The sequence below is a fragment of the Corythoichthys intestinalis genome, chromosome 5, assembly GCF_030265065.1.
Source record: "Corythoichthys intestinalis isolate RoL2023-P3 chromosome 5, ASM3026506v1, whole genome shotgun sequence".
Lineage (NCBI taxonomy): Eukaryota > Metazoa > Chordata > Actinopteri > Syngnathiformes > Syngnathidae > Corythoichthys > Corythoichthys intestinalis.
Window position 1 is genome coordinate 27163449 of NC_080399.1, and position 15315 is coordinate 27178763.

General features: G+C 39.5%; 3 protein-coding genes across 5 annotated transcripts; 1 reads left to right on the forward strand and 2 right to left on the reverse strand.

Annotated features, from left to right (window-relative positions):
• Window positions 1–1099: 1099 nt before the first annotated feature.
• On the reverse strand, window positions 1100–5204 carry si:dkey-42p14.3 (EF-hand calcium-binding domain-containing protein 10). Its single transcript, XM_057835671.1, has 4 exons — window positions 5055–5204; window positions 2119–2283; window positions 1741–1831; window positions 1100–1599 (listed from the first exon to the last, which is right to left on the reverse strand). The coding sequence occupies exons 1-4, from the start codon at window positions 5155–5157 to the stop codon at window positions 1554–1556; spliced, it is 405 nt and encodes a 134-aa protein (XP_057691654.1). The 5' UTR covers window positions 5158–5204; the 3' UTR covers window positions 1100–1553.
• Window positions 5060–14516, forward strand: tdg.2 (thymine DNA glycosylase, tandem duplicate 2). 3 transcript variants are annotated; one of them, XM_057835666.1, is made up of 10 exons: window positions 8194–8276; window positions 8534–8605; window positions 10304–10653; window positions 10734–10942; window positions 11091–11160; window positions 11572–11707; window positions 11788–11870; window positions 13725–13819; window positions 13898–14069; window positions 14137–14516. In XM_057835666.1, exons 1-10 carry the CDS (start codon window positions 8206–8208, stop codon window positions 14235–14237), a joined length of 1359 nt encoding a protein of 452 aa, XP_057691649.1. In that variant the 5' UTR covers window positions 8194–8205; the 3' UTR covers window positions 14238–14516. The 3 variants fall into 3 exon arrangements, with proteins under 3 accessions (XP_057691653.1, XP_057691650.1, XP_057691649.1); XM_057835670.1 differs by lacking the exons at window positions 8194–8276; window positions 8534–8605 and adding an exon at window positions 5060–5121; XM_057835667.1 differs by lacking the exon at window positions 8534–8605 and having other exon boundaries at window positions 8178–8276.
• LOC130915686 (ubiquinol-cytochrome-c reductase complex assembly factor 6) lies at window positions 5326–6020 on the reverse strand. Its single transcript, XM_057835672.1, has 3 exons — window positions 5892–6020; window positions 5612–5749; window positions 5326–5515 (listed from the first exon to the last, which is right to left on the reverse strand). The coding sequence occupies exons 2-3, from the start codon at window positions 5717–5719 to the stop codon at window positions 5402–5404; spliced, it is 222 nt and encodes a 73-aa protein (XP_057691655.1). The 5' UTR covers window positions 5720–5749; window positions 5892–6020; the 3' UTR covers window positions 5326–5401.
• Window positions 14517–15315: the final 799 nt, after the last annotated feature.

Here is a 15315-nt window from a genome sequence, read left to right on the forward strand (position 1 = left end):
TAGAGGAGATCTGCATGGAGGATTGGGCCAAAATACCAGCAACAGTGTGTGAAAAGCTTGTGAAGAGTTACAGAAAACGTTTGGCCTCCGTTATTGCCAACAAAGGGTACATAACAAAGTACTGAGATGAACTTTTGGTATAGACCAAATACTAATTTTCCACCATGATTTGCAAATAAATTCTTTAAAAATCAAACAATGTGATTTTGTTTTTTTTTTCCACATTCTGTCTCTAATAGTTGAGGTTTACCCATGTTGACGATTACAGGCCTCTCTAATATTTTCAAGTGGGAGAACTTGCACAATAAGTACAACACCATTTAGTGGTTGACTAAATACTTATTTGCCCCACTGTATGCATCAACCTTTTTCTTTGTAGTCACTATGCAGCGATATATTGAGTTCATGAAAACTCATGTCCAGCTCCAATTCTTGCTTTTAAACACCTATAGCGTCTCCCAGAGGGGAACAGTTCACACAGATGGAAACCAGGATGTGAGCTGTACTTGAGGATGTGTAGAGCTCTGCTGAAGCACTGGGAAGAGTAGCTGTCCATCAGGGAGGGGAGAGGACAGCCAATGATCCTCTGTGCTGCCTTGACTGTCTTCTGAAGCCTCTCCCTGTCTGCGGCAGTGCAGCTCCCGTACCAGGTAGAAATACAGTATGTTAGCAGGCTCTCAATGGATGAGTGGTAGAAGACCAGCAGCATGTTAAAATGTTAATATAACCAATATTTCTAAAGAATAAATAAATGAATAAAATACTGGAAATCTACAATATAAAATATTGCAAACAAATGTATAAAATAACTCCATACAGGGAAGGTGGATACAAACTTTAAAATGTGAAACGCTAACAAATGTGACAACCTGTGCTGCCAAATCCTGGATGTGTTTTTGAAAATGAAATGATTTGTCTTGATGGTAAATGATCACAGATCATACAGCGATTGGCTGTCAACCAGGTCAGGGTGTAGCCCGGCTCCTGTTAGATAGTCCATAGCAGGGATCGGCTCCAGCATCTCATGAGTACAGGTTGTAGTGGTACGGAAGATGAACAAATTAATGAGCTAGATCATGAATCATTTATTTGCACCAGTATTAATTTATTCCACATTCCTTAAAGAGTATACTTGAAATCACCCCATTGTACTGGAGTACACATGAATATTTTGTCTATTTCTACAACAATAATTTCATCCAGCACTATAAATACAATTTATACATGATCCATACTGCCAAATGATCAGAACTACCAGTCTTACTCTCTTTTTGTACTATTAGCAAATAACACCATGTATGTAATATGATATTTTTTGTTGATAAATCAGTTCCAACAAAACGAGCATGTATTACTGTTTTTTTAGCTGCATATGATATAAGTCTGTTTTAAAACAGAAAATGGAACATGAGTAACACGTATAAAAATACAAAGAAACTATATTTATGGATCAAACTACAAAGCATATGTCAGCAAAATGCTTATAGTGGATCAAAACATCGAATTGCAAAAATAATGTTTTGGACTTTGTGGGAGTAAGTAAACATTTAAGTTCAAGGTTGCTTGTAAGTGGCAGAGCATTTCTCCAGGCTTAGCATCCTGTAATGATAAAAGAACAAAAGATTATTGCCATCTTTTCCAGTTTGCATGGATTGGATATTGACTTCTTTAGCTATCAATAGCAGCAAAGGAGTTTAAAATGTTGAATATAAACGTTCGTCTTCTCATAACCTCTCTTACCCTTCTGTTATGAAAGTATCATAGGATATTTTGTCATCATTTACACCATCAGGACACTCGTTGATGTCTTTCATTCCCAATGAGATAAGAGCTGTAGAGAAAAGAAGGCTCTTTTAGCACAACAAAATTTAACGTTTTTCTTTTTGACATGTAAATGGTGTTAAACTTGTACAGCGCTTTTCCACCTTTCAAGGCGCTCAAAGCGCTTTACACCACATTGCCATCTACCTACTGGTGACGCAGCACCAGGAGCAATGTGGGGTTCAGTATCTTGCTCAAGGATACTTAGGCAAGTTCATCAGGGCAGAGAATCGAACCCACAACCTCTGGGTTGGGGAATAACTTCTCTACCACTGAGCCATGCCATGACGAACTCACCCTGTTTGTATTGTGCAAACGTAATGTGTCTGTCATTGGCCGGATCTACTATGCCAAACGCTGCGTCCAGATTGGAATGGCTCAGCAGACTGGGTGCTTTTTGACCGCTGTCTCGAGCCTCTTTTAGCTGTTGTAATTTCTCGATGAGAAACTCTTTGGGATCGTCTGAATCAAAAGAACAAGTAAGCAAAAGTTGAGACGACAACACAAAAGACTAATGAAGAAAAAGTTGTGGACTACAATAAATATATAGTACTGAATTAAACGAAGAGTTAGGTTTCGCACAAAGACCCATCAAAATATATACAGTGAATCACAAAAGTGAGTACACACCTCGCATTTCTGCAGATATTTAAGTATATCTTTTCATGGGACGACACTTTAACACAATGAAAAGTAGTCTGTGTGCAGCTTATATTATAGGGTTAATTTCCCCCCCCCCCCCTTAAAATAACTCAAAATATAGCCATTAATATCTAAACCCCTGGCAACAAAAGGGAGTACACCCCTTAGTAAATACGTACATCCCTAAATGTCTAAATTGAGTACTGCTTGTCATTTTCCCTCTAAAATGTCATGTGACTCGTTACAGGAGTGCTGTCAGCATTGCTGCAGAGATTGAAGAGGTGGGGAGGGGGGGGGGGGGGTCAGCCTGTTAGTGCTCAGACCATACGCCATACTCTACATCAAATTGGTGTGCATGGCTGTCTCCCTTGGAGGAGGCCTCTTCTGAAGACGGTACACAAGAAAGCCCGCAAACAGTTTGCTGAAGACATGTCAACAAAGCACATGGATTACTGGAACCGTGTCCTATAGAGGCAGTCGGACATCCAGGCATTAATGACGTCACCAGCCACAACAAAGCATCACCATATTGAAAACGGGGCTACAGTCGAGTCACAAGCAGTTGCTCTGTCGTGCATTGTAATACAAACGCGTTGAACTTTCGTCTTACCGTATTTGTGGTCTTTTTTTCCGTCGGAATGACTAAAAGTTGCTGTGTTGCGGGTTGTCACACAAGGAAGAGTTCGGAGCCACATTTGAAGTTCTTTATTCTTCCTCGTGAGAGGAAGAGAAACAAATGGCTGAAAGCAATTAATTGAGGAACAGTACAAGAAGACGGTTCGTGGACTATTCTCGCCTGTGGGAACCTAAATCCAAGCACATTTACGTTTGCAGCCAACATTTTATTACTGGTGAGTAAACTTTAATTTTTGCCCCAATTAGCTGCTAGGATTCAACAGACTCGGCAGTGGTTATTATTACCGTAACCGGCAACTCGCAAAGCGTTATTTTTCTTTTGCCGTGAACTGCTCTGATCAGTCAATCTGTATATTATTGGCCTGGTGGGAATAGGTTATTTTGGCGTGACGTGTTCACGGCTAAATAACGCTTGGAGGTGTATTACTGGTTACGGCAGAAAATATCACTTCATATATACTACCAATTTTCTCAGTTCCACACAGTACATATTCCACGTAATTGTAAAGGTCAACGTACTGGGTGACTTTATGAGGTATTTGTAGATGTTTCCAAACTCCACTTCAGGCCATTCTTTTGTTTATCCAGCTATCAGCTGCAACTTTGTATGGGCAGCTTTGTACGCCAATAAACGTTAATTTCAAATTGTATGGCTTCCTCGCGTCTGTCTGCAGTGACTCGTGATAATAGTAAGCCATGTTTACGACGTTTTTATGAAAAAAGATGCAAAACACACCTGAAATACTGTATATGAATTTCAGACGTTTGTCTATGGAATGTTTAGCTGTGCGTACCCCCTTCACAAAATGGCGACACGTTGCTAAGCGAGGTGACGTCATCGTGACTTCAAGCCGACTTCCTCCATAGTCTGAAGACACGAAGATTAATTTGTTTGGTTCCGATGATCTCAAGCATGTGTGGCGGCGACCAGGTGAGGAGTACAAAGATAAGTGTGTCATGCCTACAACAAGCATGATGGTGTAAATAACCCCCCGCCCACCTCTTTAATCTCTGCAGCAATGCTGACAGCACTCCTGTAACAAGTTCCGTGACAAGCAGTACTCAATTTGGACATTTAGGGATGTACGTAGCTCCCATGCGGTGTACTCGCTTTTGTTGCCGGGGTTTAGATATTCATGGCTAAAATGTTAGTTGTTTTGAGGGGAAAATAAATGAACTCTATTATATAGGCTGCACACAGACTACTTTTCATTGTGTCAAAGTGCCATTTTATTACATAGGCTGCACACAGACTACTTTTCATTGTGTCAAAGTGTCATTTTGTCAGTGTTGTCCCATGAAAAGATATACTTAAATATATGCAGATATGCGAAGGGGTGTGCTCACTTTTGTGATACACTGTAAATGGTATTCCACTAGACGACATGTTACAAATATTACTAAGAGGGACGAGTGTGCTCCAGCACACTAAAGACTGAAGGCTGTGGGCGTATCCCCTCGACTGGCTAACTCTTAACCAACAGGCAACACAAGCACCAATAAATCTGAATTAATTAATTCAGCCCTAATAGATGAAAAAATCAGGCTATGAGAACTGATAGATATTGGCCCATGCATAGCTACCAGTTTCAAGATGATCGGTTTTCGAATTTTCGAATGAAAATTTCACAACGTTCGGGTTGTAAAATCTGATTAAGGCATCATTTTTGTACATTACATTCCACTACCTAGACTTTGTGAAGTATTGCCGATGAAAAATATAAATAGTAATTTAAAATAATGGGATTTAAAATCATACAATTTGTAAAATGAAACGGCAGGAATTAAAATAGGAAAAACATTTAATCAGAATGGCTAGTAACGCACCAAAAATTGACACTAGTTGGGGTTTTTGTTGTGCTTTCACTAATCTGCCAATTCGCCGCTAAAATAGAGACGTGTCACCACCAAAAGATCCCTAAACAACAGTTCCTTGTAATACACAAAAGGCTAACCGGGTCTATAGAAGAACAGCATGCTCGTGAGGTTTTTCATGAGGTCGAAGATTTTGTGCTTTTCCAGGTAAGCGGAAGCTTCTTTCTCTCGCGCAGTCGCCATCTCTTCCTTCTCTTTTGTTGATGTATGTTGCTAGGATACAGCACTGTCACGCTCTTTCAAAAGCATATTTGTAACTTTTTTTGGTCCGATTGCTCTTGGAATTCATTCTAAATGACGATAAAAACGGGAAATGAACGCTTGGACAAACTCAAATAAAAGCAACTTGGATAAGTTTTACAAAACTTTATTAATCACAAACATTTACACCAAGCAACTAAAAATGTAATGGATGATTAATTCCATACTAGTCCATCTTTGGTTTTTCTTCCGTGTGATGCTTTGCTGCTGCTTCTCTGAGTTTGAAGCCAAGTAATTCTGTCCGAAGCTCGCCGGGCTTTGGTGGGATCTCTGGTATAGTCTGACGGAGGAAGAAATATGCACACAATTTTCAAAATAAACCTTAGCAACGTGTGCTTAAGAAAGCACAATGGTTTCTTTTCTATAAACCTCTCACCAGATCAGGTAAGTAGTACTGGTGGACCACCTGTGCTCCGGCAAACATAGCCAATATGCTGGCTACGTACATCCTCACGTAGCGAGTCCACGATACCCCGGCAGGCATTTTTTCACGACAAAAACACCACGTAATTAACTGTGGGGGGAAAGGAGAGTGTTTATATCAACACTCCACATGACAGGTTAACAGGCTACGCTGACAAGCTATCTGGGTCGATTGCTCATGTTTGAGGACAGAAACCCGTAACCGCGCCTTAAATTAAACTTGAAAACCCCACCTTGTTGACATGTCACGCTAATATATGTGTTAACATGTTGTTTAACACCCAAAGACTTGACATTGGAGGCATAGAGATTGGAATACATGAAAGTCAACGCTATGTAACCCGTAGATCGTCACGCCAAGGTGTACAGTCATCCACTCTGCTACGAATGACAAAACTGTAAATGCAACATTAAAAATGTCTACTTTACTAAAATATTGAAGAAAACAATATTTTATTTTAAATAAAATTTTACAAAGGTAATATTTCGTATTCACAAGCGATGCATAATTGGGAAGATCTGTTTGAACGGAGTGGTGTGTTTGAATTTTACAGCTTTGACCACCTTCTTCTTCGGCTGAATAATATTGAAGGCTGCAATCTATGGCTTCAACCAGCGGCGTGGCTCTTACAAACACGAAATACAAACAAACTGCAAAACTTTTTTTTAAACAGGAAAAACATGGAACAGTTTTTTTTTTTTTTTTTTTTTTTTTTTTAATTTAAAAAATCGTTTGTGAAGATTGTACAGTATTTATTGGTTGTTCCCATGCAAGTCATTTTTAATGCTGTAGATGGCGACCACCGAACAGCTTGTGTCCAATAACACAGTTATCAGGAAATTGTTGATAAATGAATTTTATCCGAATCCAAATAAGAGAATATATATTTTGAAACAATTTGAGATTGATAAGTACACGAAAACAATTATGTTTCATATCCGGCACCTCCTAAAGCTAAAACGCTAAAATTTTGAACGAAATTTACCCAACAAAAGAATTTTTAAGATTGAAATTTGTTTTTGAAGCGAATAATTGTATTTTTTGTGATGTGGACGTAGAAAAATTAAATCATATACAGTGGTACCTCTACATACGAAGTTAATCCGTTCCAGGACCTTGTTTGTAAGTCGAAATGGTCGTATGTCGAGCAGGATTTTCCCATAGGAATACATTATAATTCCATTAATTCGTTCCACAGCCCAAAAACCTTCACTAAATCCTTAAAAAATACTGCTGGTACTATTACAAATGGCAATTACACATAGCAAAACAAATAAATTATAAATCAAAATCGGAATAATAATAATAATAATAATAATAATAATAATAATAATTCCTGTATTAATGTAACGAATCGGGTTCTAATGTGGCGGACGTTTTTTGCTGACCCTGAACGCACCGCGGGGCTCACGTGCCAGAGACAGACCGGTGAGCTTGAGTTTCACTTTCACTTTGAATGTTTTCTTGAGAACACCTCAATTGCGGCAGACAGAAGGTGTTTTTGTTTTGAATAAGTTGTGAAATAAATGATAAAAACGTGGCGAAGTTGGCGATTTCTCTGGAGATGTTACCACAAAAGGAATTGTCAGCTTAACTTATAAAGACTGGCGAACGATGGTCGGAGGAGGACCGTGGAGATGTATTTTTGAGCCATTTCACGGATGCCCACCCTACGCTCATATTTTTCTGTCATTTGCATCTTCATTTAGAAGGTAAGTGTCAACTTTTTCCTTGTTTCACCACCTGTACCAACCTTTTCTGAAACCAGTGTTGATTTGTCACACAAGAAAATCCGCCGTGCATTCGTCTGCGGTGCTGCCATTGTCGTCGTATTTCGAGCATGTCGTCGGATGTAGAAACAAATGGCGAGTCAAATTTTACGTCGGGTGTCGAAAAGTTCGTGTGTCAAAGCGATCGTATGTAGAGGTACCACTGTATTTGTTCACTGCAATGTTATTAATTCCTTCTGGAGTCAATTAAAGATTTGGCTGCAATCCAAAAATATTGATATGCCCCTGACAGAAGAAACAATGTTGTTTGTTGTTTATCAAAAGGAAAAGAGTTTAGAATTTGTTTTAAATGTAATATTGTTTATGTGGAAGTTTTTTTTTTATTCATAATTGTAGTTTTTTAGTTTTTTTTTAAACAAAACCATGTATGGCTCACTGGAGAAATGATTTCATCTATTGCAAAGCCTTGAATTTGATCGATGGGAAGGCCCTTCATTTTATTTATTTATTTATTTTTTTATTCAAACAATTTAAGTTGGTTTCGCAATTCCTCTCTCAAAAGAAAATTCGTTGATTTCTTTTGTTTTCTTTTGTGGTGGTTGTTGTTGTCGTCGTTGCTATTGGTTGCTAGATTATGCTCATTCTATAATATTGTATTTGATGTTGATACTTGAGTGTTTTGTTTTGTGTGTATAAGGTTCAATAATAAAAAAAATATATATATTAAATAAAAACAGCTTGTGTCTATGAATAAGGAAAACGTACTACCACCTCCTACCACTAGACGGCGGTAAGCAAACGCGTCGCCAAGTTTAAATGGTCTTTGTTTTGGAATCGCTTCCCTGCCCCCTCGTCTTAAAATCGGAAGCTTTAAAAATGTATGACAGGTATGTCAAATTTATCATGTATTTAGTTGCTTTTTCTACCCTAGGAGACGTATGTCATTTAAGACCATTTGTTTAACGCCACGTGGTTTGATAAGTACCATTTTCTGTCTCTGGTTTGGGGGCGATAGCAGACGAATGCGGTTTCTCCTCAGTACTCACCACCTTTTCTTCTTGAACACAGCTTCGTTATTCTAATGCCTAACCTTAAAATTGTAACCCCGACTTCATGAATGTTGATTTTTTTTGTATGTGTGAAGTAAATCGACTGTTAATATGGAGGAAAACGAGTTTACACCGTTGACGGTCCCCACGGATTATTTCCAACAGTGGTGAGTTGTTGCTGGAAGTGGCCGCTCGCTCATAGGAATGCAATCATCTTGACCTTTTTTTTTTTTTTTTTTTTTTTTTTAAATTCTTATTATTATTACGTTTTTTTTCCATGTAAGACATCTTCATATACAATCCACACGGGACCCCCCCCCCCCCCCCCCCCCCAGCCATTTCACTAGTTGATTTTGCATGTGATGTATCGATATGCACTACTCATGAAAAGTTATTATTTGGCTATATTTGAAATTTCAAAATCAACCTAAGATCCACTGTTTAAACTTAAATTGACTGAACATGTCCAACTGCTCAAAGTTTCAATTACTTTTCTTATACAACTAATTATTCTCCAAAGATGCCAAACGTTAGGATATTTAATTTTAGGTCCATCCTTAAATTTCACCCAAAATTCCAACCTCCCATAACTCAAATAGGCGTCAGTGTACTGATATCACTGAAATGTGATAGTGGCGCAGTTGGTGGTGCGAGTCATCAATCCATCCACCAACTGTCCACTGTCAAAGTGTATTGAGACAAGACACTGGACTCTAAACGCCCTTTTCCAGGGGGCCTGGCAGCACCTTGCATGGCACCACCCGCATGTGTGAATGTGATGTAAAGCTCTTTGTGACAGATGCTCTAAGTCAAATTTGTCCACTTGCTTACCAAATATAAAATGTCCTCATGTCTCGTATTCCTCTATGCAAACCTGGTTGAGCATTCATCCAGGAAAAATGTTTCACGAGTACGCTTTGCACTGTAGTGAAATAATTACACCAGTTTAAGTTGGCTGGAATGACTTTTAAAGAAACACCTGGTAGCGTTTCAGTTTTGGTCAATTTTAGTGACGCCGGTGGACAAAAGCGGTAGTGTTTTGCTATAAGGAAGACTGCGTTTCCCATGAGGACTAGCGCTGCGTTCCCCATGAACCAGCGCACACCAGCAGTGTTGTAAAATCATCAATCAATCAAAAATCAATCTCCCGTTCACCTGCAGATGGATTAAATAACATTTGTGTTTCCAGCGGCTGTGTGATGGATGAATAGTAATAAGGTAATGAATCCAGTTGTGGCTAAACAATAGCATATGACCGTTAGCAACCGTGTGGTTAAACCCCCCCACCACCACCACCACCACGAGTCCGGTTGAGGGGGGGCGTCACGTCAGCAAGTGAAAGCCGAATCTATGTTTATTCTGTATATCTTGGTAGCCTGCCTTTTTTTTCCTCCTCAGAGAAAACTTTTTGTCTCTTGTTGCTCTACCATCTTTGCAGAATTCACACAAAAGCGTTCGTATTAACTTCCGTCTTTACAATAAATGGGGAAAGGGGGAAGTGACGTCTGCCGTAAAGAAGTCAGCACATTTGTATTTTTTTCTTGTGTGGCAGGGTTCCTGCCACCTTCCTCAAAGTTAATTAGTGCCGGTGAAAGCGATACAGTCCCCCTCAAAATACTATCACAAATGTTATGAAAATATTTTATAAAGGTTGAAAAGTTACCAAGTGTTGCCTTAAGTTGGATATCAAATGAATACTTAAACAAATTTCTACACTTTTCCTCAACATTACAGTTACTCATTTGTGACTGCAATGTAGATAACATTTTTACAGAATGTTAGTGATGAAAAACACCTGTTTGAGAATTGTGAACCACTAGTACTATGAATGACAAAACTCGACTGCATCATCCTCTTCCTTTAAGGTACCAGTCGAGCCAGCAGCACCCCGAGGTGCAGCATGTCTTGTCCCACAACAGCCACTACATCGAGGGCACCAAGGATGAGCCTGTCATGGCAGAGTTGTCGGTGCACCGGGAGCAGCCCCTCTACCAGGAGCAGTTTTTTCAGAATTACTCCAACTACCAGGAGCCCGTCTATCAGCAGGAGCAGCAGCAGCATCCTGCTTACCTACAACAACAACAATATACAGTCCAACAACAGGAGACGCAATATCAACACACTGTACAACAACAACAACCTCAATATCAAAATACAACGCAACAAGAGGAGCCTAATGTTCCCCACCAACCTCCACCGGCCAATCCACCCCAAGGTCAAATATATAACACATAGATAGATGTATGAATCGAGCCTGTTTCGGCAAGTGTTTCTTTAAACTCTCATTTTTCGCAGTAATGACGCCAGCAAAGAAGAAGCGAGGCCGCCCGCCAAAGATTCAGCGTGAAGAAGGAATAGTGGTAAAAGAGGAAGAGGAAAACGCCAGCGAAACAGCGGCCAAAAAAGCCAAAAGGATGCTCAACCGCTTCAACGGCATGTCAGTGGCTGAGGTTATGGCCAAAACGCTGCCTGACGTTATTACCTACAATCTTGACATTTTGATTGTGAGTTATAAAGAGCATACTGTATGCAGATTCCTTAATCACGAAAAGTGCACAATTCTCATAGGGCGCGTCGGCAGGTTTTTGTCTGAAGAGCGTGAGGTTTCCTTTGGGTCTGTTTCCATGGTAACCCCCTTTTATTTCTCTCCAGATTGGTATTAACCCGGGACTAATATCAGCCTACAAAGGACACCATTACCCCAACCCTGGGAACCATTTCTGTATGTTTACATTTCAATACTGAAGTTTTTCTTTTGGGGTGGGGGGTTAATGAATTTTACTAACTTAATGCACATGCAGCTCTTATTTTTTTCTGTTATTTTGACTTTATGTGAATTTGAAAAGATATATAAATATAAAACTACACATTTTCTGTTCTTACAATATTTGCAAATGCATGTATATGCACAATGTGAAATTCAAATGTAAAAATAATATATAAGTAATGACTTCTTGATGACAATCTGCATTGACAGCGTAATTGAATAAGGATCTGCAAATATGAAATTCTAGTATTACAGCAGCAAATTGGACTGTGGCAGCACATGAAAATCCTCAAATTTTATATCCCCATATTTACAACATCACATAAATACTGTAGAATAATTGAGAACTATTTTTTTTCTCCACAGGGAAGTGTTTGTTTCTGTCTGGTTTCACTGAACAGCAGCTGAACTTTATGCACGATGAGAGCTTGCCGGAAAAATATGGCATAGGCTTCACCAACATGGTAGAGAGGACCACGCCGGGCAGCAAAGACCTTTCGAGGTGACTATTCAAGAAAAAAAGTCACCACTAATCCATTTGTGTACGTAAAAATTCCTTCAAGATCGTCTTGTTCTTTGCAGTAAGGAGATCCGCGAAGGAGGGCGACAACTGCTTGAGAAACTGCAAAAATACAAGCCGCTGATTGCAGCTTTTAATGGAAAAGGTACAGCGAGTCATGAAATTTTGCTTACTTTTCAACCTTAAATATGCTAATTTGCCCCTTTTACATCCGATCTTCAAAAGTCTTAAAAAATGCCACAGGCATAAAAAATAATTTTTATATTTTCAAAAAAGCATATGGATATGGCTAGCTTAAGAGAAATGAACATTTCATAAATGGGTGGAAGTAATTCAACTGCATTCTCCGTCAAAACTAGTCAAGGATAGTTTAGTGATGAACTTTCAACCATTTACAGTGGGGCAAATAAGTATTTAGTCAACCACCAATTGTGCAAGTTCTTCTACTTGAAAAGATGAGAGAGGCCTGTAATTGTAAACATGGGTAAACTTCAACCATGAGAGACAGAATGTGGAAAAAAACAGAAAATCACATTGATTGATTTTTAAAGAATTTATTTCCCAAATTAGAGTGGAAAATAAGTATTTGGCCACCTACAAACAAGCAAGATTTCTGGCTGTCAAAAAGGTCTAACTTCTTCTAACGAGGTCTAACGAGGCCCCCCCCATTCGTTACTATATTAATGGCATCTGTTTTAACTCATTATCGGTATAAAAGACACCTGTCCACAATCTCAGTCAGTCACACTCCAAACTCCACTATGGCCAAGACCAAAGAGCTGTCGAAGGACACCAGAGACAAAATTGTTGACTTGCACCAGGCTGGGAAGACTGAATCTGCAATAGGTAAAACGCTTGGTGTAAAGAAATCAACTGTGGGAGCAATTATTAGAAAATGGAAGACATTCAAGACCACTGATAATCTCCCTCGATCTGGGGCTCCATGCAAGATCTCACCCCGTGGCGTCAAAATGATAACAAGAACGGTGAGCAAAAATCCCAGAACCACACGGGGGAACCTAGTGAATGACCTACAGAGAGCTGGGACCACAGTAGCAAAGGCTACTATCAGTAACACAATGCGCCACCAGGGACTCAAATCCTGCACTGCCAGACGTGTCCCCCTGCTGGAGCCAGTACACGTCCAGGCCCGTTTGCGGTTCGCTAGAGAGCATTTGGATGATCCAGAAGAGGACTGGGAGAATGTGATATAACTTTTTGGTAGAAACACAGGTTCTCGTGTTTGGAGGAGAAAGAATACTGAATTGCATCCGAAGAACACCATGCCCACTGTGAAGCATGGGGGTGGAAACATCATGCTTTGGGGCTGTTTTTCTTCAAAGGGACAAGGACGACTGATCTGTGTAAAGGAAAGAATGAATGGGGCCATGTAAGATTTTGAGTGAAAATCTCCTTCCAACAGCAAGGGCATTGAAGATGAAACACACAGCCAGAGCAACAAAGGAGTGGCTTCGTAAGATGCATTTCAAGGTCCTGGAGTGGCCTAGCCAGTCTCCAGATCTCAACCCCATAGAAAATCTGTGGAGGGAGTTGAAAGTCAGTGTTGCCCAACGACAACCCCAAAACATCACTGCTCTAGAGATCTGCATGGAGGATGGGCCAAAATACCAGCAAAAGTTTGTGAAAAGCTTGTGAAGTGTTACAGAAAACGTTTGGCCTCCGTTATTGCCAACAAAGGGTACATAACAAAGTATTGAGATTAACTTTAGGTATTGACCAAATACTTATTTTCCACCATGATTTGCAAATAAATTCTTTAAAAATCAAACAATGTGATTTTTCTGTTTTTTTTTTTCCCCCACATTCTGTCTCTCATGGTTGAGGTTTACCCATGTTGACAATTACAGGCCTCTCTAATATTTTCAAGTGGGAGAACTTGCACAATTAGTGGTTGACTAAATATTTATTTGCCCCACTGTATTCAGAGTAAACAGTCAAACGGTATGACATTTTAACAATAGAGCTTTTATCCTATTAGGTATTTACGAAATCTTCTGCAAGGAAATTTTTGGTGTGAAGGCAAAGAACCTGGATTTTGGATTGCAACCGTACAAGATCCCAGACACTGAAACCGTATGTTACACATGCCACAAACACCACAAACAATGAGCGCTTATCAAGAAAAGCTTTCACCTTGTTCTTTTGGCCCAGGTGTGCTACTTGATGCCCTCCTCCAGCCCACGGTGCGCTCAGTTCCCCCGCGCGCAAGACAAAGTGCACTTCTACATTAAGCTGAAGGAACTACGAGACCACATGAAAGGCACAGTTCCCAAACATGAGGTGCTGGAGACAAACTATTCTTTTAACCTAGAGAAGGCTAAAGGTAAACCAGTGAAAATTTGTTATTCCTCCCATTTCTTTGTTTTGAACATTGAGTGTTTGTCATACAGAAGATGCAAAGAGACTCGCCATCAAAGAGGAGCAGATGGATCCTGAGTATGAAAGCTGCAGCGGTCAGAATGTGCAGAGAAATCCAGGAAACTCTTTCTGAAATCACATCTTGCAGCCAGCACACAAGAGGAATCATACAGCTTACTGTAGATTTTTAGTGTAGTAATGCACTAACTAAGGACTGCAGATGGCTGTTTGATCCGGCCCCTCACTGTGCATGTACTGTACTAGGTGTAATATTTTCCACTATTTATTGTATTTAGCATCATTTTTTCATTTGCTTACTTATTTTTGTACTGTATTTTGAAATAACGGAATTTTATGTGTTATATGTGTAAAGCAAGTAATTCAAATCTACGATTTCGAATAAAATCGTAATGAAGAGTCACTTTGCAATGAAATATGAACATATATTATTGAAAAAACTTGTTAGATTTTCAACGGTTGAAACATCAATGTTCCCAAAAATTGAACTACCAGTATATATATATATATATATATATATATATATATACGCATAGACTTCATAATATATTGACATGACACGGGGTGCAGAACTGATTTGTAAGAGGCCTATTTTAAAAATGTGCAAAACCAAAGCTGCTACCGACCCGACATGGTCTATGACAGGGTTGCCCAAGTCCGGTCCTCGAGAGCCCCTATCCAGCTTGTTTTCCATGTCTCCCTCCTCCAACACACCTGAATCAAATAATGAGGATCGTTGTAAGGCTCCTGCAAAGCTTGCTGATGAGCTGGTCTTTTGATTCAGGTGTGTTATAGGAGGGAGACATGGAAAACAAGCTGGATAGGGGCACTCGAGGACCGGACTTGGGCCCCCCGGTCTATGATATATATATTATATATATATATATTATATGTGAACTTTAGGCGATTTTGCCACATGTAAGAAAGGGACATATTATCTAAACCGTTCATGCATAAATGATTTAACCTTGACAGGTGCCTCATTGGCTGCAATTGATGGCACTAGACCTCCAGTCCATTTTGACTGGGAAAGGCATATGAAAAAAATTACACAACTCTTCAAATTCGGCGATGATTTTTTCTTTCTTTCATTCAAACTTACATGCATAAAAACATCTGCTTCACAAAAAAGTCAGCTAACAAAAAAAAAAAAATTGACACAGATGTAATCAACACGGTTACATTATCATTAC